The 23,042-nt window shown below is 41.8% G+C and overlaps 1 protein-coding gene across 1 annotated transcript; it reads right to left on the reverse strand.

The window, feature by feature from the left end:
- Positions 1 to 170: 170 nt before the first annotated feature.
- LOC142151274 (tetratricopeptide repeat protein 39A-like) lies at positions 171 to 22,517 on the reverse strand. Its single transcript, XM_075206746.1, has 18 exons — positions 22,411 to 22,517; positions 18,918 to 19,019; positions 17,995 to 18,126; positions 13,553 to 13,608; positions 13,006 to 13,073; positions 12,038 to 12,102; positions 11,599 to 11,698; positions 10,365 to 10,430; positions 9,745 to 9,853; positions 9,446 to 9,513; positions 7,952 to 8,011; positions 6,258 to 6,419; positions 5,218 to 5,309; positions 5,008 to 5,128; positions 4,196 to 4,307; positions 1,711 to 1,825; positions 1,488 to 1,604; positions 171 to 795 (listed from the first exon to the last, which is right to left on the reverse strand). The coding sequence occupies exons 1-18, from the start codon at positions 22,497 to 22,499 to the stop codon at positions 675 to 677; spliced, it is 1,755 nt and encodes a 584-aa protein (XP_075062847.1). The 5' UTR covers positions 22,500 to 22,517; the 3' UTR covers positions 171 to 674.
- Positions 22,518 to 23,042: the final 525 nt, after the last annotated feature.

A 23,042-nucleotide genomic window follows, 5' to 3' on the forward strand; every position in this document is an offset into this window, starting at 1 on the left:
CCTGTGGTGGGAGGGACAGACGCCATGTCACATAGCCCCCTCCTGTCTGTGTCACCCTGTGGTGGGAGGGACAGACTCCACGTCACCTAGTTCCCTCCCTCCAAGCTTGGAATATGAAGAGGTAAATTTAATTGCATTTCTGTGACAAAATGAATAAAGAGTACAACATGTATCCAAAACTATACAATTTATTGAATTTACAACCGATAACACTATTGATTAATATTAATTGCAGCCAATAATCAGACTGCAAAAGGATATTCAGGGTAATTGGAGACTACAATAGATATTGGTTCAGACACTGTACACAAAGTACATTTTCAGTAAAAATTTTAATAAATGTGGAAATGACTGGTTGTAGGTTCATTATCTGTATACAATGTCTTCCTTACCAATGAATATATATTAAAAATAATTCTACAGGTCGCTGTGCTTATAAAGTGCATCGAAATCATTGGGCGACATGTATGAAACATTTCACAGGTAACTAAAGAAAGTTTGCTGCAACCCATAGCAACCAATCAGATGTTTGCTTTCATTTTCTAAACTATAAATTACAGATAATCTGATTGGCTGTTATATGTAACACTACATCTTCCCGCAAAGTTTACCATGTAAGTGATCTCACAAATGTCTGACACCTTCCTCAAATACAAAGTGGCACGAAAATAATGTCAGGAGAGATTGGCGCCGTCCGTGCTGTTTTCCTCAGAGTCTGGGGCTTTGAGCTTTGAGAGAGCGGCGTGAATCCTGAAGAGGGTGCGCGACTCCATGGAGTAATTCTTGTAATTGTTCCTAAAGGACAAGACAGGGTCAGGAAACTACAGGCACACAAGGAAGTACGAGTGTGGGGATTCTGGAACTGGATACAGAACTACCACAGAGACAGTCCGGAGACTCCAGACCTAGATAGAGAAATACTACAGAGACAGCCCGGAGACTCCAGAGCTAGATAGAGAAATACTACAGAGACAGCCCGGAGACTCCAGAGCTAGATAGAGAAATACTACAGAGACTCCAGAGCTAGATAGAGAAATACTACAGAGACAGCCCAGAGACTCCAGAGCTAGATAGAGAAATACTACAGAGACAGCCCAGAGACTCCAAAGCTAGATAGAGAAATACTACAGAGACAGCCCAGAGACTCCAAAGCTAGATAGAGAAATACTACAGAGACAGCCCAGAGACTCCAAAGCTAGATAGAGAAATACTACAGAGACAGTCCAGAGACTCCAGACCTAGATAAATACTACAGAGACAGCCCGGAGACTCCAGAACTAGATAGAGAAATACTACAGAGACTCCAGAGCTAGAGAGAGAAATACTACAGAGACAGCCCAGCGACTGCAGATCTAGAGAAATACTATAGACACAGCCCTCAGTCTCTGTATTTCTGTTTTTTCTAAAAAAAAAAGTGGTGTGTGGGCTCCTCAGTAATCCTCCAAAATCTTGTTAGGTTTAACTAGGGCTGGTGCAGAGGTACATACTTGGCACGTCGAAGTAGCAGGGTGGCGTCCTCCGTCCTGTGTTGCTGCATGTAGAGAAGACTCAGCTCCAACAAGGAGTTGGGTACCAGATGGTGATCAAACTTTATCTTCTTCTCACTGCAGAGAAAGGCGCCTGAAATCAGACTCACGGTGCAGAGAATTATGTGTGACCTTGTACTCCAGCATAGCACATCTTACTGGTTCTCCCTCATAGACTACTTACCTCTGGTAGATGTGGGTGAAGCACTGCTCAGCTTGTGCCAAGAGCCCCTGGTGTTTTAGGCACAAACCTTTCAGGAGAAGGATGGAGCACTGGTCATCATCCTGGTACTCATTGGCTGCAAGGAGGAGAGGGGGGAATTAAAGGAAACCTGAAATGAACAGCATCCTCTACATATAGACACAACTCTCTCTTATATGAGTTCTTACTTTCCACTACTGTTGCCTAACTAGCACCTTCAGGGTATACAACAGCTAGCAGCATTAGCACGTTGCTTCTTACACATGAAGAGTCAATGATTTAAAAAAAAAAAAAAAATGCTTTAAAATAAATAAATGCTTGAAAAGTTACTTTAAAATGATTTGTTTAAAACCATTATGAATATTCATCTTGGAGACACGTGAGCAATAAAAGTAGTATAGTCTAATATTCATGTTAGTTTCAAGTAGTTCTCCCTCACATTTTATAGAGTATGTGTGGACCACACATGGGTGTAGCTAAGAACAGTGCAGCCGAATCTTTGGCATCTCCTGTGGTTAGCGGGGTGAGAACTTAGTGCAGGCGTGTCCCTGGAAGTACTTGGCATCATACAACTTAAGTCTGAGCATCGCTGGCTTCTAATTGGCCAATGGCTCTGGCCAACCAGAAAACAGAGTTGGGCATCTTTGTGTCACGTGTTGCTGCAGTGAGGGCTTCTGGAAAGTGTTACACACGAGAAGGCGACAGATGGAAAAGAGAATGAGGAGGCAGAGAGTAGACGGTCCTGTTACTTTGTATTACAGATTGGCATATTACTTCTGATGGGCATATTAATGGGCATGATTGTCATTACATAGTTACATAGTTGATGAGGTTGAAAAAAAAAAAAAAAAAGACACCAGTCCATCAAGTTCAACCTATTTTGGATCTCCTGCGATCCTGCACTTATATTTGAAATTAATCCAGATTAAGCAACCGCCCATCTGTTTCATTTGTGAAAATCCCCCCAGACCCAATATTGCAGTCCTATTTTTACCCTATATCCACTACTATCCTTCATTTTAAATTAACAGTCGTATCCCTGGATACACCTTTCCGCTAAAAACTTGTCTAACCCTTTCTTAAACATATCTATTGAATCTGCCATCACAACCTTCCCTGGCAATGAATTCCATATCTTGACTGCCCTTACTGTAAAGAACCCCTTCCTCTGCTGGTTGTGAAATTTCCTCTCCTCTAACCTTAGGGGATGACCACGTGTCCTGTGTATAGTCCTTGGGGTAAAAAGTTCCCATGAAAGCTCTCTGTATTGACCCCTAATGTATTTGTACATAGTAATCATATCTCCCCTTAGACGCCTCTTTTCTAAAGTAAACATGCCTAAACTGGCTAACCTTTCCTCATAACTTAATGACTCCATACCCTTTATCAATTTTGTCGCCCTTCTCTGAACCCTTTCTAGTTCCAAATTATCTTTTTTATAGAGTGGTGCCCAGAACTGTACTGCATATTCAAGATGAGGTCTCACCAACGATTTATACAGTGGCAAAATGACACTGTCTTCCCTTGCATCTATGCCCCTTTTTATACATACCAATACTTTGTTTGCCCTTGCAGCTGCTGCTTGACATTGAGCACTATTGCTAAGTCTACTGTCTACGAGCACTCCCAAATCCTTTTCCATTATAGATTCTCCTAAATTAATTCCATTTAATTTATAGATTGCGTTCTTGTTTTTGATCCCTGAATGCATAACCTTACATTTATCTGTGTTAAACCTCATATTCCATTTGGCCGCCCAATCCTCCAGTTTATTCAAGTCCCTCTGTAGAGAAGCTACATCTTGCTCTGATTTTATTACCTTACAGAGTTTAGTGTCATCTGCAAAAAAATAAACTTTACTCTCTAAATTGATCATTGATCATATGCATGGTACTACTGACGGGTAATTTACTATTTGAAAGTTTATATAGCAGCTAAGCAGTTGCTTAAATAGCTCTTATTACATCTGCAAAATAAATAACACTCCTCATGGGCAAACGCAGGATTTGTATAGAGGGGTTTCCACACCACGCTGCCGGTGGGCGTGACCAGCATGCGTGGCTATGGCCATACTATTAGACAGTGCTTGACTGCTCTCCAACTCTTCATATCTCTATAATATACATGGGCAATGCTGCGTGCACTACTGTTAGGTGCATGCAGCTCTCCCTTTTCGAGCAGAGCCGTGTGATGCAGGGGCAGGGTCCAGCCACCTCAATTATACAGTGCCCCAGGCTTGGAGGGGGGGTTACAATATAAGAGGCCCAGTGACGTCATGTAGCCATAAAACACTTTGCATAATAAAATATCAACAGCAAAAAAAGGTTACTTTAAAAACAGAACAAAAAAAAGAAACAAACCACACAATATGTAAATGCAACACCATTTTATGGATAAGCAACTGTGCGGTTTGCCGCTTGTTGGTCTGGAGGTGGTGTATGATTTAAGCTCGCCAGCTGTGGATTACCTGGCTCTTGTAGCAGGCGGCTCTCAGCCACACACAGTATATTCAGGGTGTTTTCCGTCAACTGGGCGTCTTTACCAAGTACAGAGAACCCATTCCACAAATACATCATCTCCTGTGGGAGAGAAGAAACATTTTTTTATTTTTTTTTTCTAAAATTTCAGAATAGCTGTGCATTAAGAAACACATTCAAAAGTTGCTTATTGTACACTTCCATATTTCCGTGAACGTCTGTTCCACATTTTTCTAACAACTCCTGTACCCAGACTGATAATAACACCAGAATATGTCCTAGGCAGGGTAGTATGTGTATTATAGGGTGCAAAACACAGTACAAATACAAAATGACCCATGTAAAAAGATCCAAACAGAGAAACGCACAACATACGTCACAAATTATTTATTCTAAAAAGCATTGCCTGTCTGTTATCAACAAGACCAGCTGTACAGACAGGAGGTCTGTATAAAATGCCACGACAGTCCAAAATTCATGTTTATTGATTATGTATTTATGGCATTGATGGTAAACAAAATAAAAGTTGAACATGTCAAAATGACGCATGTAAAAAATAAAATAAAAATAGCATCAACACAACAATCCTGAGTTTAGAAGACAGCCAGAAGGGCAGGGTTTACCGATTTGGGTGTATTGAATCGAGAAAATTGGGGCGTGACATGGACAATTTTTCCCTAGAATTTTGGGAGAGATGAATAAGAAAGGTCTATAATGCTTGGCATTCTGGGAACTATACCATGCCAGAACTTGACATGTTTGACAATGCACACATGTATTAATGTAAAACGTATTCACACACCAGTGCAGGAACAGGTAAACAGACGGGGTCCTTGGCCTGGTATCTCCTCGCCTTCCTGATGGCAAATTTTTCGGTGGGTGGAGACTTTCCGGCTATTTTCTGCTTTAATGAGGGCACGAGTCTGCGAAGAAGAAATAATAATGGTGTCTCAGGGCTTTTCCCTCATACCCCCCATCTCAGTAGTGGAACTCTCTGCTATCAAGTCAGTACCTGAAGAGTTCCACCTCACTCTCACCGAACGGACGAGGTTCCTCAATGGGCATCATGCTCAGGAACGTTGCTTTCATGTAGACATACATAGCCTGGTGCAACAAGGAAGGAGGAGGAGGAACATTAAAGAAACTGTACAAAGAGAAACAGGGGGCTAGAGAGTGGTTAAAGTTATAGGTGGCATGAGAGAGAACTAGCATGGCTGATAAAGGTAAGAAGAGTTGAACGGATTGTAGGAAAGCAGATGGGATAGGAGAAGAGGATTTAATAATAGAGGTAGATTTACCAAGACTAAAAATGAGAAGTGGAATGTGTTGCCCATAGCAACCAGTTTCTAGATATAATTTATCTAGAAAATGATAGTATCTGATTGGTTGCCACACTTCATCTAGAGAAATGTGATTTTGCCAAGCTGCCCCCATCGTGTTGCCTTATAGCCATTTTGTTCTCTTATAGCTTAAAGACAGATTAGATACAGCTAGTTTGTAGGAGTTATTCATTGTTTGCAGGCGACTGTGCTCATGGTGCTTGAATTTGGCAGCACAGGAGATAAACCAACTCCCCCCTGGGGAGTATTCCTGCGTGAAAATGAGAGAATGTAGCAACATCTGTGTAAAGGGAGCATGAGTGGTTAAAACCTTTTGAGGCGTAGTTTTCTGTAATATGTGATTTTTGCTATATAGATAGGGACTTGTAACTAATAAAGCAGAGCCAATTGTACACGCAAACCATGCAGTGTATTTATTGCTCTCCAGCTGATGAGCTCATAACTGATAAACTGACAGTTACAGGTGAACAATCTGATTTAGATTTGACAATCTCAACTCTTTTTGTTTTAGAAGGCTTGATAAATGTACATCAAAGGGAGTTAAAAGTTTTCCACCATCAGTTTACTTTCACCTATTGGCACACACACATACCATCCTACAACATTTACTTATTTAAAGGATAAGTAAGCGAATGAATTGCTGAGCAATAGTGAGGAGAAGACGACATTGGAAGAGGAGCTGGATGAGAGGAAGTGGAGATATCGGGGTTACCTTTGACCAGCGATTCTCTTTGCTCAGGAGATCAGCATAGAAATATGCCACCTTCCACATTCCCTTATAGGCAAAGCACCACATGAGCTCCCAATAACACATATGATGGAACTGCTTCCAGGACTGCTGGGCCGAGCAACCAACCTCAAACCAGTGGATGGCCTGGCGGGGGGTGAGGGACAACGGGACAAATATAAGGGCAGGGTGGAAATAAACAAAGGGGTTTGAGTAATAAGAATAACGGAAAAACATCACTGTGAATGTATTTAAAGTGCACCTGTCACCTACATAGAGGCAGCAGCCATATTGTGGGCTGTACTAGTATGCAGCCTATCAATGTTCTAGGAACCAGTGACATCACTGAGGTCCTGCAGGGCTAATATTCATGAGGCCAGACTTATATTCATGAGGTACTGGTTCCTAGTCACTTGATAGGCTACATTCCTATAGACAATAGTCCACAAGATGGCTGCCCCCACAGTGTGCAGGTGACAGATCTGCATTAAAAATCTCTAAACATGAATATGCAGAAAGGCAGATTACACACATGTAGCAACAGGCTAGCGATACCAGACAGAAGAAACAGGATGATAAGTGTGAGGGTTGTGGCACATCGATGATTTCTGTGCCCAGCATATGGTCCTGGGAGTATATTTAGTAAATGGCGGGTTTGAAAAGGTGGAGATGTTGCCTATAGCAACCAATCAGATTCTAGTTATCATTTATTTAGTACATTCTACAAAATGACAGCTAGAATCTGATTGGTTGCCATAGGCAACATCTCCACTTTTTCAAACCCACAGTTTAGTAAATATACCCCCTGGTGTTTATTTGCTCCTTTCGATTGCCCGTTCCAGTCACACAAGCTGAAACAACTTACCGTGGCAGGAAAATGGTGTTCACACTTCCTCCAACCTACAGTTATAATTGCCAGACATACTCCAGGTTTCTGTGGCTTATACACATTATGCAAAGCTCAAAAAGTGCCTGTGTGCCTCTACCCTGAAGCAGAGGTGCCCCCCCTCCCCCACACCCCAAAGCATTGTTGACTTGTTCTGTGGAGTCTCCACCTCACTATGTCAGCTATAACAGAACAAAGTCTTAATCAAACTATCTTTCTTTCTCGTTACGACAAATTTATCATTAGGATTGCCCTATGCGACTACAATTAGTTTAATGAAGGTATAGTTTATTTTGTGAAAAGCTCTTTTGATTAAAAGTTCATAAAGCCACAGATTATTCCACAATACAGCTCCATGTAACATTAGATTATTCACCCCGGTCCTGCTGCAACCATAAACGAGCATGTCCACCACTGACCAACCTTCTCACACCGCTAACAGGAAGAGTTACTTCCTGTGAGTTGTATGAGGAGACAGGTATGTAAGGAACACAGACATGCTCCGGCCAGGGGAGGGCTGGCAAATTTTAGCCCGGGGGGCAAGACCCCTCTCAGCAGCCTATTAGGAACATTTTAAAAGGAAAAGTTAAAAAAAAAGTAGGTGGCCCAGTGACCCAGGTAGCCCACTATGCCCCCCCAGGCCAGCCTGGCGCTGGCCATTATAGAGCCTCCTGTGGAGTGGAGGGAGCAAGGTTTTTCTGGGGACCAAGCTGTTATCTCCACACAGCTCTAAAGCAACAGAATGATGTGGATGAAAGAGCACACGGCCAAAACATCTCCGCCGGATTCTCACCTTATCAATATTGCCTTTAATTTCCTCGATTCTTCCAGCAAAAAACAAAAAGATGGCGCTCTGAGAAGAAAGAAACACCAGCTAATGAATATGGGAGACAGACGAGGAAATACATGTCCAACACTGGTGCAGACGTCATCTATCCAGCCAACGACACCATCTAAGGTTAGCAGAATATAAATCTAACCACAAAGCGAGATCAAGTCCAAAACATAGAATTTGACGGCAGATAAGAACCTCTTGGCCCATCTAGTTTGCCCTATTTTTTACCTACGGTAACCTCAAACCTGATTTCATCCATTATTCTTTGTAAGGATATCCTTATGTCTATCCCAAGCATGTTTACATTGCTCCACTGTATTAGTCTCTACCACCTCTGATGGGAGGCTATTCCACTTATCTACTACCCTTTCTGTGAAGTAGTTTTTCCTCACATTTCCTCTGAACCTACTTCCCCCCAGTGTCAGTACATGTCCTCATGTTCTAATACTTCTCTTCCTTTGAAGAATGTTTCCCTCCTGTACCTTGTTATAATCCTTGATATATTTGAAAGTTCCTATCATGTCCCCCTTTCCCTTCTTTGCTCCAAACTATACATATTAAGATCTTCTAGTCTTTCCGGGTAAGTGTTGTGCTGTAGACCGTGCACCATTTTAGTTGCCTTCTTTGTACAGTCTGTAATGTATTTATATCCTTCTGGAGATATGGCCTCTAGAACTGAACACAGTATTCTAGATGAGGCCGTACCGGTGACCTATACAGTGGTGTTATTACTTCTTTCTTTCTGCTACTGATCCATCTCCCTATGTAACCAAACATCTGACTTTCCCTCCTCATTGTATTGTTACATTGCTTACCTGCCTTTAAGTCACCAGAAATAGTGACTCCTAGATCCCTTTCCTCCTCAGTAGTTTCCACCATAGTGCCAGTAATACTATATTTAGCCTTTGGGTTCTTGATACCAAAGTGCATGATTTTACATCCTTTTGGCATTAAACTGTAGTTTCCACTCTCTTGACCATTTCTCTTGTCTACCTAGATCATTGATTATTTGTTTCACCCCTCCTGGTGTGTCTACCCTGTTGCATATCTTTGTGTCATCTGCAAAAAGGCATATTGTCCCTTCAATACTATTTGCAATGTCACCAATAAAGATATTAAAAAGCACGAGTCCAAGTATGGATCCCTGGGGTGCTCACTGCTAACCTTTGCCTACTATGAATGTACTCCAATTACTATAACTCTGTTTTCTGTCCTGCAACCAAGATCTCATCCATTCAACCAACTCAGAATCCAATCCCAAGCTTTCGACACCACACATGCACTAATATGCATTAGCAGATGTATTTTCCTATAACGCTGACTCCTGGCAGAACATGGCTGAGGAGGAGCTGACCATATATGTACATATGTCCCCAATGTCCTGCTTCCACCACATGGGAACACCATACAAACTCCACTCCCAAAAATATATACTAGGAAATCCTCTCTCACCTTTGGATAGCGTGTGAGGTAGGGCTGGAGAAGGTCATCTGCTTCCGTGACATCTTCATCACCAATTCCTGTAGCCGTGACATTGAGAAGATACAGAGCTTAGTGTATTCACCAGAAGCACAGACATATACTAGATAACGCTATGCGACTGTGCTCTACGTCTTTCTTGGGAGATTTACTTTTATACATCAATAAAACCACTGTAGTTTTGGCTTCTAGGCTTCCAAGAGCTCACAAGGATCTTATAGTGTGGCCCCGGATAAAAGAGACACAGGTCCAACAGAGGCAAGGCTTCTCACCCAGGATGAAGCTGAGGAAGGTGTAATAGCAAAGTAGCAGCATCGTACACAGCAAGGAGCGCAGGTTGTAGGATGAGGCCCCTTCATGGAGCTGGCTCAGTCCGTAGTCCTAGAGAGAGAAAGGAGAGGGTTAGAGGACAACAGGAGCAAGCTGGGGGCTAGGAGTGAAGTCTTCCTTCTATGGACCATTAAACCTGATAAGGTAACTACTCTGTTGTAGGATTTTATAATATCATTCTACTTGATGAGTAGCCAGCGATGGAATATACACCTGCTCGGGATTCTGCCAATTATAAATAGAACACAGAGGACAGAAAGGCCAACAAAACTCAACATTCCACCTAGAATACTTGGACTACTAAATGTGTGCAGTAAATACATTCACTGATCTAGTGAGAGGTGAGCAGAGAAAGTGGTTTTGTGTGAGCTGATCCTCATGCCTTCACGAGACAACCATTCTATCACAGAACAGTCTCACGATCAACCACGTGACACTATCATTAGTACTTATGTGAACATTTACCGGAGTAGGGGGGACCTAAGATATATAAATAATGATTTTCAAGATACACAATAATGTGTGAGCGGGTGAAACAAAGAATAGAAAAAGATGAGAAGACCTTATCTCCGGAGAACCCAGCAAATTCCAGTATCTTCAGTATCCGTGGGGGGAAGAGAGACAAGGTCTGCACGGAAGAAAAAGGAGCGTATAACTTTCTTGGAGCGACATCACACTGTAACATGCTGGTACACACACGGGTATATTTGGTAAACCTTGCAGATCTATGGATCATTGATCCCTATGAGGAATGCTTGTGTAGGCCACACAAATAGGCTTAGATAATGCTGGATGGACTATGGATGCTGCAAGTCCTGTTGCCTTGTGCCCATGTTCCATCCAGTGATATTTAAGAACACGTGTGTGCTATGTGTGTGTTGTTCAGACTCCAATGTGTAAAAACCACACTGGTTCTTAAAGATTTTTGCTTGATACGTAATTACTATTTTGTAAAGCAACTTCGTCAGTAGAGAGCGCTGCTTCACAGCTGTGAACGTGACTTATGGCTCTTGTTGGTATATGTGTATATCCATTCAGAAATTACAGGCTCTGTCAGTCATCTCTGGATGTACACGTTCCCTAACCAGTTATCCAGACACTTCTTTTTGTTATATTTAATGATGGGCTTGTGGGTGGGCGGGGCATGTCAGGTGAGCGACCTCTACCTAACTTAAAAAGTTGAGACGATCTCATATTCCGTTCTTGCATTTATGGGGGATTGCTGTAGGCTCAGACCTTGTCGCTTATATTTCTGCCTGAACAACCCCTCCCCAAATACAGAAAATGTAAATATTTACCTTAAATGTAACTCCCCAGACAGCAAAAAAACAAAAAACCCAAATACATCAATAGGAGCATGAAGGAATAGAAGTGCAGTAATAACAATCTTGCTTTTAATAAACTGTGTAAAAAGAAAGGGACTATTTTTTTTTTTTTGCAAAAATGGCAAATGCTAATGTGTCTGAAGGGCAAAAAAGGCAAAGGGGTATATTTACTAAACTGCGGGTTTGAAAAAGTGGAGATGTTGCCTGTAGCAACCAATCAGATTCTAGCTGTCATTTTGTAGAATTTACTAAATACATGACAGCTAGAATCTGATTGGTTGCTATAGGCAACATCTCCACTTTTTCAAACCCGCAGTTTAGTGAATCTAGCCCAGAGAGTTCAGTATACTGGACTAATTACTGTGTATATAATGATTACGATGAAATAAGCCCTCCCCACCTGTATGGGGGCATTATCACCTGATCAGGCAGTGACACAGACACCCCACATATTATACAGCGTTAACTCACCAGGTTGAAAGCCCCGATACCCAACGAGATGCCTCCCTGGAGGTGAACATGAGACTCCCCCTTCTGGAAGCCGTTAGATTGCAAGACATTATTCAGCTCTCTGGGGATAGAGCAAAATAAGTTTACATCTTAATACTTAGATCATATTGAAATATAAATAGTCCTTTAGGTATAATTAATGTACACAACAGCATAATAAAAAACATGAAGAATTTTTTTCTTTCTTTTTTTTAAGGCACCAATTGTATTCATTGTTCATCCTGCATCTCCGTGTGTAACCAGTTTGACCAGAGCATTAAAATAAAAGCAGCACAGAGCATGTCAGGACTTGCCCGGTGTTACTGCTGAATTCCCTAGCAGATAAGGTCGCAGGACGGTCTTCCTGCACCCATCCTGTTAACGGCTCTAAAACAAACATGTCAAGGGGGACAGGTCTCACCGATAGATGAGATAACTGTTCCGAACCTTCATTCCGCCTTTGATGAAGTTGATCATGTTCTCATCCTGAGTATAGAAAGAAGGAGTATTAGGGTACAAATCTACCTCCTCCTTATCAGTGACACATAGAACACACAACATGGAATCTACAGATCCCCACTGATTCAATCTAACATGTATTATTCAGCTGTCATGCAGGTCATTACAACAATCAAGATGAAACACACTGCTCTCATGTAGAAATTATTTTTCTACTGGGTGAATATAAACGACGACAATTGTTTAATTCAGTAAGGTGGCACAATAGTTAGCATTGCTACCTCAAAGTGTTGGAATCTTGGGTTTCCGTTTCAACCAGGGCCCTATCTGTGTGGAGTTTGTATGTTCTCCCCGTGTTGTTGTGGGTTTCCTCCGCATAGGCAAACCAAGGGGAAGGGGGGGAGGGGGGTTCCTAGTGCCAGGAAACCCCCCCCCCCCTCCAAGCCTGGGACACTGTATAATTGAGGTGGGTGGACCCTGCCCCCGCTTCACACTGCTCTGCTTGAAAAGGGAGAGGTGCGTGCACCTAACAGTAGTGCACGCAGCATTGTCCATGTATATTATGGGGATAGGAAGAGTTGGAGAGCAGCCAAGCACTGTCTAAAATTATAGCCACGCCCCATGCATGCTGGTCATGCCCACTGGTGGCGTGGTGCGGAAACCCCCCCTCTACAAATCCTGCGTTTGCCCCTGCTCCGGGTGCTCCGGTTTCCTCCCACCGTCCAAAAACATTCTGGTCAGTGAATTGGGTTCTGTCAAAATAGACCCTAGTGTATGTGTGTGTGTATTGGGCATTAGACTGCAAGCGCCAATGGATCAGGGACGGATGTGAATAATTACATATTCTCCGTACAGTGCTGTGTAATATGACTAATGTCAAATATTCTCATTAATAATACTTTTCCAAAAATAAAAGATACACATAAATACCTGCAGAAAGATAAGAGCGGCTCTTTGTAGTAAACATTCAGCGTAACAAACCTCTGCGTGTAATTCAACTGCAACATCAAAGAAATCAGTGTGACCCAATGGTAAGGACCACATTGCAATACAGTACATATATCCAGCTATTGTGGAACTACAAGTACCAGAGGCTGAGCCACAGGTTGCCTGCCTATGCCATCAGTGTGTAGATATTCAGCATCACTACAGACTAGAGTGCACGTTTCTAAATATGCCCTTTATTATTATATTTATATTATAAGGATATTAGAAGTCCATCACCACATAACTTTATATTGTACACAGGCTGCAAAGATCAAAGGCGGCTTCTAATATGTGGAATAATTTACAGTGGGGGTGCGTTATTTCTTATATACATTTAGCACTAAAGTGATGACATCAGGCCTCAATGTTTATACAGATATTGGAATCACTTGTGCATTGTGAATGTATAAATACTCGTTACTGTACAAAGTGCAGTGTGATTACAGAGATAAATGTCAGTATGTTTATATAAAAACACAACAAATCTCACCTTCTGTAAATGATTCTGCTCCAGACTTATTAATGAGAGATGTTTTTTTCCTAATCCTGCAGAGAAAAATGATTACATCCCGTTAATATAAAGCTTGCAAGCAGATCATTTATAAAGAATGAGAAAGGCAAGTATAGTCCATTAACAACAGTGATATAGAGCGCTCTTTCAGCTCACTGACAACTCAACAAAAGAAATTATACAAACCAGGGCTATCCAAAGTGAGTTAGTACGCAGGACACACCAGTAAAGACAGTTACAAGTATTCAAAAGATAATATGTGTTACACAACTTACATGTATCTTATACCATAAATACACAGTCTACAATTTGGGTTTATTTAAGGATTTATTTTGTCAATGTGTAATAAAGTTACTTTTCTCAGGTTTAAAAGCCGTCTGTGGAGCCTGGGTCCAATGTAAGACCCTCAGCTGACATCAACGTCCAGCCCATTCTATAATAGAAGTGTTCTTATAAGTTACAGCCTATACGAAGGTGGGATTACTTTAATTATCCTTTATTTATATAGTTCCAGAAAGCTGTATTCCGGTATATCAGTCCTTACTGCTGTAGAGCTAGTGATCCTATTTCACAGACAATCACTCACATCAGGGACAGTTTAATCCGAAGCCACTTCCACTACTAGTATGTATTTAGACCATGGGACAAAACCTACAGGAAGTCTGTGCAATAGGCCAGCAGTTGTCAGTGTAATAAAATGTAACCACTGCTTGTGCCTATATACCTTTATGAAACAGCCAGGAAGCATGGCGTATAGGTACTTTTATTTATTTATTATACTACATTTAATTCTGAAAATCAGATACATCTCCTCTCCTGTCTCAAAATATCTCCCAACTCGGCAACGCCGTTCTGCACTAGGTCTGCATCTCTCATCCACCCTCATTACATCCTCCCATTCCCGGTTACAGGACTTTATCGGGCTGCACCCACTCTATGGAATTCTCTCCCTCGCACAATAAGACTCTACTTTCAAGCGTTCTCTGAAAACCCACCTCTTCAGACAAGCTTATAATATTCCTCAAACACCCTCTTAACCTCACTAGATTTCCCTATTAGCACCAGTTACACAATTCACACAAGACAACTACCCCCTGACCAACATTTTTTTGTGACAGAATCATTTAGCCTATGAGTCACTTTTTGCAGTCTGGCTGGACCGAAATGCAAAATGTAGACTTAACCTCATGTGTCAATCTCCCATTGTCCCATAGATTGTAAGCTTGCGAGCAGGGCCTTCTCACCTCTTTGTCTGTTTTACCCAGTTTGTTTATTAGTTTACTGTGTTTGTCCCCAATTGTAAAGCGCTACGGAATATTTTAGCGCTATATAAATAAATGATGATGATCTCTGTCCCTGTGAGGCAGAGGTTAATCATCAGGGAAATCCTGTGGCATTGCTCAGTGACCAGGCCTACAGATAACATCACAGTTCAGCAGTCTGCCTGGTGTTTACACTGAGCTCCTGGGGAGGGGAGTGAGGAGGAAGAGAGAACATGACACTAGTTTGGAACACGGAGGAGGGGGCAGAAGAACAAACAAAGGGAAAGTGAGAAGAAAGTGGTGAGAGGAAGGAGGAGTACAGCCAAAGAGCGTGTGCCTGGACACACAGGAGACCGAGCACAGGGTAGCAGCACTCCATATAAAGGATTATCCAATCACACGTGCAGTATCTGCCTACTATTAAAGGCGAAGAAGCTAGATGACATTTTAGCATATGTCAAGAGAAGGAACCATAGAGGTCCTACTGAAAGGACCATTTTTATACGAGTTGCCGATTGGTAACCGCAAGAGGAAGAATATTCAGTAGGTCTCTAGGATAAAAGTGAGATAAACGAAGTATAAGAGGTTTTGTCCTAAAATGCGCTGACTATGTTGTCATGTCTATCTGCGTGCAGTTTGTATGTTCTTCCCGTGTTTGCGTGGTTTTAATCTGGGTGCTCCGCTTTCCTCACACACTCCAAAAACATACTGGTAGGTTAATTGGTTTCTGACACCACGAACCATAGTGTGTGTTTGATAGGGACTTACAATTACATATACACCGATTAGGCTCCTTTGCGGCCAGTCATTGTGGGAGCCTGTTATAGGCAGGTTTTGTGGAGCCTGGAGTGAGAACATAAGGTCGTGTCCAGGGGCCGGAGGAGATATTCAGCTTAGAAGATTACGGAGGGTTGAAGACTGGGTTGACTAGAAATTACGGCTCTTGATGAATGGCCAAGGAGCAGCGGTTTCACAGAAGGACAAAAAGGACTGGAGATATTTTTATTCATCCTCATTCCCAGCGGTTCTTGTGGACTTGTGCCCGCTGAAAGCAGGGTGACATTGAAGCAGGACTGTTGCTTTGATGGCAGAAGAAGCTTACAAAAGCAGGCCTCACGTAACATGGCACCAAAGTCTCACAACATCCCAAAATGTGACACTTCCGACTTATTTAGACCAAAGAAAGTCAAGTCCACATATAATGCCTGAAAATCTATTGCAGAGGGGCTGGCAGAATCATAAGAAGCGATTTAGTACGGAGGGTCGGTACTACAGAGCAGTAAGGTCATCACCCTGTGCTAAAGCCTAGTTAAGAATAAGCAAAATCTCAAGTCCCTTTAACAACAGGGGAGTCGCCATTGATCATCAGGGGTTCTATGGGATATTCTGGGAAAGTCACGTCTCCTTACACATATCATCATCACCATTTATTTATATGGCGCCACTAATTCCGCAGCGCTGTACAGAGAACTCACTCACATCAGTCCCTGTCCCATTGGAGCTTACAGTCTAAATTTCCCAACATACACATACACACACAGACTAGGGTCAATTTGTTAGCAGCCAATTAACCTACCAGTATGTTTGTGGAGTGTGTGAGGAAACTGGAGTACCCGGAGGAAACCCACACAAACACGGGGAGAACATACAAACTTCACACAGATAAGGCCATGGTCAGGAATTGAACTCATAACCCCACTGCTGTAAGGCAGAAGTGCTAACCACTATGCCACCATCCTGCTCAATAAGCTCTCACCCCCCAGAGATAAAGCCTGGAAAAGATCACAAGGCCGATGGGTGTAAAAAGTGGTTGGCTCAGGCTTGGACCTACCCTTAATACTTTCTCTCCAGCAGACATCACCCTTTGCAGAGAATTGTAGCCCCAATTACACAATGCCCTTTCCCTAGCGATAGAACAGATAGAGGCAGATCCAGCCACAGCCTTTTGTCTAACATACAAAAATTGGACGTCTCTATGGGACCAGTCCTAAGCGGGAATGACTGAACCAATTTATGCGGCGTAAGCATTTCCACGTGTAGGTCAGGCGTCCCATACATATTAGATGGGAATTACCTTTGTATAAAGATATACCTAAAGGATGCAATCCAATCTAATTCAATATGACCTAATCACAGAAGCTTTTACGTTTCAAGTGGAGAGTCCAGACAAACCAATGGACTGTCATGGGATATGGCCTTTCCAATGACCGCAATATATTCTGAAGAGGCCTCTCAGACATCCCATGCATAGTCGGTAGTCACTCACGTGGGCCAGTAAAGCATTCAGTGTGTTATAGGTTTGTACATCAGGCTCACAGTGCATCATTATCATTCTGTTCTCATACAACAAACATTTCACAATCCCTCACCTCCGTGGGTGTGTAATAAACAAAAAGGCAATCTCTGCTACCTTCTCTAGGGGCCCAACATCTATAAGGTTCATCTTACACACCCCTTATAAACCATCATTACAACCCCCCTCCCCTCCCTCCATTTTGTAAAACACACATTTGATTTTGTGTTACAAAAATCACATTTAACATACAAAATTTATTCTACAGCAAAATGTTTTTTGTGCAAGAAAAAAAAGATTGGGGTTTGAAAAATAATTTTAACAAAACAATTTATTTTGTAATACACAATCTATTCTGTTAAGAAAAACACAATTTTCTCTCTACAGAATGTATTTGGTTTACTGAATTAATTTGTTTGTTATGCAAGAAAGTAATTCTTTTACAAACAGTTATTTGGAGGATTCTGCTAAATTATGTAGACAAAATAAGTGATTGACAAAAGGCACACCACAGACTCCAAGTGGTAAATGTATCAAGCTGAGCGTTTTCCGGCGGGTTTGAAAAACCAATCAGATTCTAGTTATCATTTATTTAGTACATTCTACAAAATGACAGCTAGAATCTGATTGGTTGCTATAGGCAACATCTCCACTTTTCAAACCCCCCGGCAAACTCTCAGCTTGATTCATTTACCCCCAGGACTATGCAGAGGGTGGAGTTGTTATTTAGATAGTTCGATGCTAATGACTTGAGCCATACTTTATCCAATAGAGAAAGCTTTTCAATTGATCGGAGAGTGTATCTATAGGCTTTATCTCCTGTATATCTTGGCATATAGACCTCTTTAAACCCATATACATTTTACCTTTGACACGTTTCTTGTGCTTGCTTCATCATCTGTCCAGCATTGATGATGTCATCGTGTTCAAACGTCATCATGGCTTGCATTTCCAGAATAGTGCCATATACCAGGCCATGGTACATACTGTCTTTAGCCCTACAGCCAAGAAAGGGCATACTAGTTACCCCCATACAAATATACATATCTGCCCCCTAAAGGCTTTTACCAGTTTTTTTTCTTGTTCTTTTCCTCAATTTCTGAAAAATGTATTCTAAAAATACCATTCTGAAATAATCATCACTCCTCTGATTCCTGTACTGGATGACTGGGGTGGGATAGAGCACTGCTACTTGCTCCTGCCCCTTAATCATCATCCAACTGCCCTGAATGCTGCCCTGGTGCACTGAGTGACTGATTTCTATTACCTCCCTCCAGGCTAGCCACCAGAATGCCTCGGGGGTGTGAGGGGAATCACACAAAGCCTAGGGGTTATATTTACTAAACGGCAGGTTTGAAAAAGTGGAGATGTTGCCTATAGTAACCAATCAGAATCTAGCTGTCATTTTGTAGAATGTACTAAAGAAATTCCAGCTACAATCTGATTGTTTGCTATAGGCAACTACTCCACTTTTTCAAACCTGCAGTTTAGTAAATATACCCCCAAAAGTCACTGTCCTGTTTAAAGGCTGACTGAAGTCTAGCCACAAAGATACACAGTCAGGAGTGTGAGGTGTGGCTGACATTTTAAGAAAACAAATGAAAAAAAAAAACAAAAAACATCTCAAATTCATTCTTTCAGGTTTAGTGCACTGCGTGGCTGAATAACTCAATGGAAGTGTACAAGAAAGAAACAGCGTGCTTAGGAAGAGTTGCAGTAGAGTGCACACACACGTCAGTAATACACCTGAAGGTGGGAACCCACTATAACCTCCAGGACAGGCTCTCACCTCGGCCGCAAGAGATCCAAGCTTTCATTAAATCGATTGTCCAAGAACAGGTTAAGAGCATCCATACAGTCACTGAGATCCCGGGACAGATCCGGATAAGACCTATAGAAACAAACCACATTCCAAGAGAACTATCAGTCATATCCTTAAATATATGCCCCCCAAGGGCAAAATCTTTTCACCCCATTCGTCCTGTAAATCCCATCCTGCAAATGAGCGCCTTGTTTATTACATGATTATAACATATTGCACATTATCATACACTATATTTTTACACATTATGATTATTATACCTTAGTTATTACTAGCAGGGTGACCCGGCATCGCGCGGTTCCGATTTGTAATGTGTAGCAGCTTTTATATATTGCCACGTTATTTGATAGATAGACCAAAAATGCTATTTAGAAAATAGGATTTGTTGCTTTGTCGCGTTGTCGTTATGCCGTGCTGTGGCAAGGTTTCCTTCCAGCACTCAAGCAAATGTTTACAACCAAAAAACCATGTGTTCAATATTTGTCACTATGTAGTCTAATAGGTTAGTTTTACAATACTAACTACTGTATAAGAGATTTGGCAGCTTAAATGCTGTGACGCTCTTCGCCAACAAAGAAACATACTCCATAAATATAAATAAATATATATATATATATATATATATTTATTAAAATTCCAACAATAAGACATAATAAAATATAGCGAGGTGCTGATATAGATATATATATATATATATATATATATATATATATATATATATCTCTATATCAGCACCTCGCTATATTTTATTATGTCTTATTGTTGGAATTTTTATTGCATTAATATAACTGCAGCACGGTGGCGTAGTGGATAGCACTTCTGCCTTACAGCACTGGGGTCATGAGTTTAATTCCCAACCATGGCCTTATCTGTGTGGAGTTTATATGTTCTCCCCGTGTTTGCGTGGGTTTCCTCCGGGTGCTCTGGTTTCCTCCCACACACCAAAGACATACTGGTAGGTTAATTGGCTACTCTCAAAATTGACCCGTGTGTGTGTGTGTGTGTGTGTGTGTGTGTGTGTGTGTGTGTGTGTGTGTGTGTGTGTGTGTGTGTGTGTGTGTGTGTGTATGGGAGAAAAAATTGACCCTAGTGTGTGTGTGTGTGTGTGTGTGTGTGTGTGTGTGTGTGTGTGTGTGTGGGAGAAAAACCCATTGAAGGCATAGGTTTCATCTTTCTGCATCCCTGTGATTCATTAAAACCACTGGGGTAGGAGTCATTTTGTACTTTGGAGCAGCAGCATATTTACTGTAGGTGGAGTACTGGAAGTGTTTCTTGGAGAAACAGAAATCAATAATGAGAGGTCATCATCATTTTTTGTTAACACCTTTGTAATATATTCAAGTGTAAGATATACAGGAGTAATAATCCACAAAAGGTGGGTAATAATGTTACAGGGGTAAAAGGACACTCAGGAGCTGGGTTACTGTAATAAGATGTTACAGAGGTAATAAGACACTCAGGAGCTGGGTTACTGTAATAAGATGTTACAGGGGTAATAAGACACTCAGGAGCTGGGTTACTGTAATAAGATGTTACAGGGGTAATAAGACACTCAGGAGCTGGGTTACTGTAATAAGATGTTACAGGGGTAATTAGACACTCAGGAGCTGGGTTACTGTAATAAGATGTTACAGGGGTAATAAGACACTCAGGAGCTGGGTTACTGTAATAAGATGTTACAGGGGTAATAAGACACTCAGGAGTTGGGTTACTGTAATAAGATGTTACAGGGGTAATAAGACACTCAGGAGCTAGGTTACTGTAATAAGATGTTACAGGGGTAATAAGACACTCAGGAGCTGGGTTACTGTAATAAGATGTTACAGGGGTATAAGACACTCAGGAGCTGGGTTACTGTAATAAGATGTTACAGGGGTAATAAGACAATCAGGAGCTGGGTTACTGTAATAAGACAATCAGGAGCTGGGTTACTGTAATAAGATGTTACAGGGGTAATAAGACACTCAGGAGCTGGGTTACTGTAATACGATGTTACAGAGGTAATAAGACACTCAGGAGCTGGGTTACTGTAATAAGATGTTACACGGGTAATAAGACACTCAGGAGCTGGGTTACTGTAATAAGATGTTACAGGGGTAATAAGACACTCAGGAGCTGGGTTACTGTAATAAGATGTTACAGGGGTAATAAGACATTCAGGAGCTGGGTTACTGTAATATGATGTTACAGAGGTAATAAGACACTCAGGAGCTGGGTTACTGTAATAAGATGTTACAGAGGTAATAAGACACTCAGGAGCTGGGTTACTGTAATAAGATGTTACAGGGGTAATAAGACACTCAGGAGCTGGGTTACTGTAATAAGATGTTACAGGGGGTAATAAGACACTCAGGAGCTGGGTTACTGTAATAAGATGTTACAGGGGTAATAAGACACTCAGGAGCTGGGTTACTGTAATAATATGTTACAGAGGTAATAAGACACTCAGGAGCTGGGTTACTGTAATAAGATGTTACAGGGGTAGTAAGACACTCAGGAGCTGGATTACTGTAATAAGATGTTACAGAGGTAATAAGACACTCAGGAGCTGGGTTACTGTAATAAGATGTTACAGAGGTAACAAGACACTCAGGAGCTGGGTTACTGTAATAAGATGTTACAGGGGGTAATAAGACACTCAGGAGCTGGGTTACTGTAATAAGATGTTACAGAGGTAATAAGACACTCAGGAGCTGGGTTACTGTAATAATATGTTACAGAGGTAATAAGACACTCAGGAGCTGGGTTACTGTAATAAGATGTTACAGGGGTAGTAAGACACTCAGGAGCTGGGTTACTGTAATAAGATGTTACAGAGGTAATAAGACACTCAGGAGCTGGGTTACTGTAATAAGATGTTATATATAACATTTTTAAGGAAGCATTCTGGTAAGTGCTGCTCTTAGATATACAATATAATCTTGTGTCACCCTTCTGTATATACAAGAGTTCAGGGTGTGTATATTTGATTTAATTGCTATCTGCAGTTTATCTGTAAATGGGGCAGACCACAGAAAGAAGGGAGGAGCGTCAAAAATAAACAAAGAGAGATAAGAAGCAACAGGAATAAGAGATAGGGAGAGGCAGTAATAGTGCCCTTAGTTATGGGATCTATATGTGAACTGTTACCTATATACTAGGACATATCGTGTGGTAAATTTTATCCCTGGTGGCAGAGGCTCAGCAGTCTATTAGGAACATTATAAAGGGGGGGAAAATGCAGGTAGCCCAGTGACCCAGCTAGTAGCCCACTATGGGATTGCCCAAGTCAGCCATTGGAATGTGTCTTCTAGGGGCCCCTGGCGAATGTGTGGCTTCTGGGGGCCCCTGGTGAGTTGGTGGCTGCTAGGTAACAAGAAGCTGAATACAGTCTCTCTCTGCGCAGAACATAGACATATGGAAACATTACTGTCTAACTGACAGCCTCCTTCCCCGTAGATGTGATGTATATATGTATTACCTGTCCCGAGAATCCGGCTCCCTGCTCATGCTGCTCCGGCAGCTCCTGACACCTGTACGGAGGAGGGGCAATGTAAGCCACGCCCACATACACCTGCCAGAGTTGTGCTGGAACACCCCGGCCGCTGACACCTGTACTGAGGAGGGGCAATGTAAGCCACGCCCACACACACCTGCCCGAGCTGTGCCCCTGACACGTGGAACCAGTGTTGTGAGCTGCACCTCCTGCAGGTAACCATGTGCAGTGCCTGGAAACCGGAAGATACAGCTTCCTATATAGCACATAGGAATGTATGTGATGTGTGTGATCCCAGCTCTCTATATAATACACAGTCATCTATATAATGTGTGTGATCCCAGCTTTCTATATAGCACATATGAATGTATGTAATGTGTATGATCCCAGCTTACTATATAACACACAGTCGTCTATATAATGTGTGTGATCCCAGCTTACTGGCTTACTATATCATAATACACAGTCATCTATATAATGTGTGTGATCCCAGCTTTCTATATAGCACATGAATGTATGTAATGTGTGATTCCAGCTTCCTATATAACACATAGGAATGTATGTAATGAGTGTGATTCCAGCTTCCTATATAATACACAGTCATCTGTGTAATGTGT

This window comes from Mixophyes fleayi, chromosome 4, assembly GCF_038048845.1.
Source record: "Mixophyes fleayi isolate aMixFle1 chromosome 4, aMixFle1.hap1, whole genome shotgun sequence".
Classification (NCBI taxonomy): Eukaryota; Metazoa; Chordata; class Amphibia; order Anura; family Limnodynastidae; genus Mixophyes; species Mixophyes fleayi.

What these genes read in the sequence shown, in the direction of transcription:
- LOC142151274 (XM_075206746.1), bottom strand. Translation starts at nt 22,499, where the DNA reads ATGTGGGCGTGGCTTACATTGCCCCTCCTCCGTACAGGTGTCAGGAGC. An exon ending in TTGGATCTCTTGCGGCCGAG is followed by an intron (nt 18,127 to 18,917) that starts GTGAGAGCCTGT and finishes TCTTGGCTGTAG; the next exon opens with GGCTAAAGACAGTATGTACC. An exon ending in GCACAAGAAACGTGTCAAAG is followed by an intron (nt 13,609 to 17,994) that starts GTAAAATGTATA and finishes TTTTCTCTGCAG; the next exon opens with GATTAGGAAAAAAACATCTC.